Source organism: Hyaena hyaena, unplaced genomic scaffold (assembly GCF_003009895.1).
Source record: "Hyaena hyaena isolate Hyena2069 unplaced genomic scaffold, ASM300989v1 scaffold_418, whole genome shotgun sequence".
Classification (NCBI taxonomy): domain Eukaryota; kingdom Metazoa; phylum Chordata; class Mammalia; order Carnivora; family Hyaenidae; genus Hyaena; species Hyaena hyaena.
In genome coordinates this window covers 1614536-1615772 of record NW_024081051.1, presented here as the reverse complement: position 1 = coordinate 1615772, position 1237 = coordinate 1614536, and the positions used below count along the sequence as shown (strand labels likewise).

General features: G+C 36.5%; 1 protein-coding gene across 1 annotated transcript; it reads left to right on the top strand.

The window, feature by feature from the left end:
• The first annotated feature begins 495 nt into the window (after nucleotides 1-495).
• On the top strand, nucleotides 496-732 carry LOC120245466 (small nuclear ribonucleoprotein G-like). The gene is given in 1 exon segment (XM_039252535.1): nucleotides 496-732. A coding segment is annotated over 1 exon segment (237 nt).
• The last annotated feature ends 505 nt before the right edge of the window (nucleotides 733-1237 follow it).

Below are 1237 nucleotides of genomic sequence, written 5' to 3'. Positions count from 1 at the left end.
TTAATTTTGAAAACTCAAACACATGCTTTTAAATAATCCATGAATCAGAAAAATTATAATTGAAGGGAAATATTTAAAATATACTGAAAACAAAACATTACATACTTAAGCCTGTAAGACACACCTAACGTAGTTCTTAGGGGGAAATTTACAAGCTTAAATACATGTATTTAAAGAGAAAGAGAAAGGAAGTGGGGGTTCCTGGGTGGCTCAGTTGTTTAAGCATCCAACTCTTGATCTAGGTTCAGGTCATGATCTCACAGTTTGTGAGATTGAGCCCCACAGAGGGCTCTTTGCTGACAGAAAGGAGCCTGTTTGGGATTCTGTCTTTACCTCTCTCTGCCCCTCCCCCAATTGTGTGTGTGCACTTGTGTTCTCTCTTTCAAAATAAATAAATAAACTTAAGAAAGAGTGAGAGTAGGGGCCTACTGCAGCACTGTGAAGGATGCTATAAATTCCATTTGGAGGCGCTTCTGAGTCTGCAGAGGTGACACCATGAGAAAAGCTCACCCTCACAAGTTGAAAAAATCTGTAGATGAGAAATTATCATTGAAATTAAATGGTGGCAAGCATGTCCAAGAACTATTGTGGCAGTTCTATCCCTTTAAGAATCTCGTGATAGATGAAAATGTGGAGACGGCAACCAGTTTGCAACAGAGCAACACTGGAACAGTTTAATAATTAGTGATTATTAGAAGAAATCATATCATCACGTTAGAAACCCTGGAATGAAGTATAAACAATAGCTGTGTTCACCAGAAGAAATCAACTGTTTCCAAGTGTCCCCTCTGCATAGCACCTGTTTTCTGCAATATAAAAATCAGATCATGTGCATTTTCATATTAAACTTCTTTGTTAAACTTTTGTAAACAGTCAAAATAAAATAAATAAATAAATAAGAAAGATTAAATATTAATGAGTTAGGCTTTCTACTCAGGATTTATTTTTTAAGAGCAAAAGACTTAATCCAAAGAAAGGAGGCAGAATAATAAAAATAAGAGTGAAAATTAATCAAAGATCACCAAAATAAAATACTGAAACTTTGAAAATACAAAATAGACAAACCTCTGTCAAGATCAAAATAAAGATGGCACAGGGGAGCCTGGGGGCCTCAGTTGGTTAAGCATCTGACTCTTGGTTTGGGCTTAGATCATGATCTCACAGTTTGTAGGATTGAGCCTCGCACAGGACTCTGTACTAATAGTGTGGAATCTGCATGGGATTCTTTCTCTCTCCT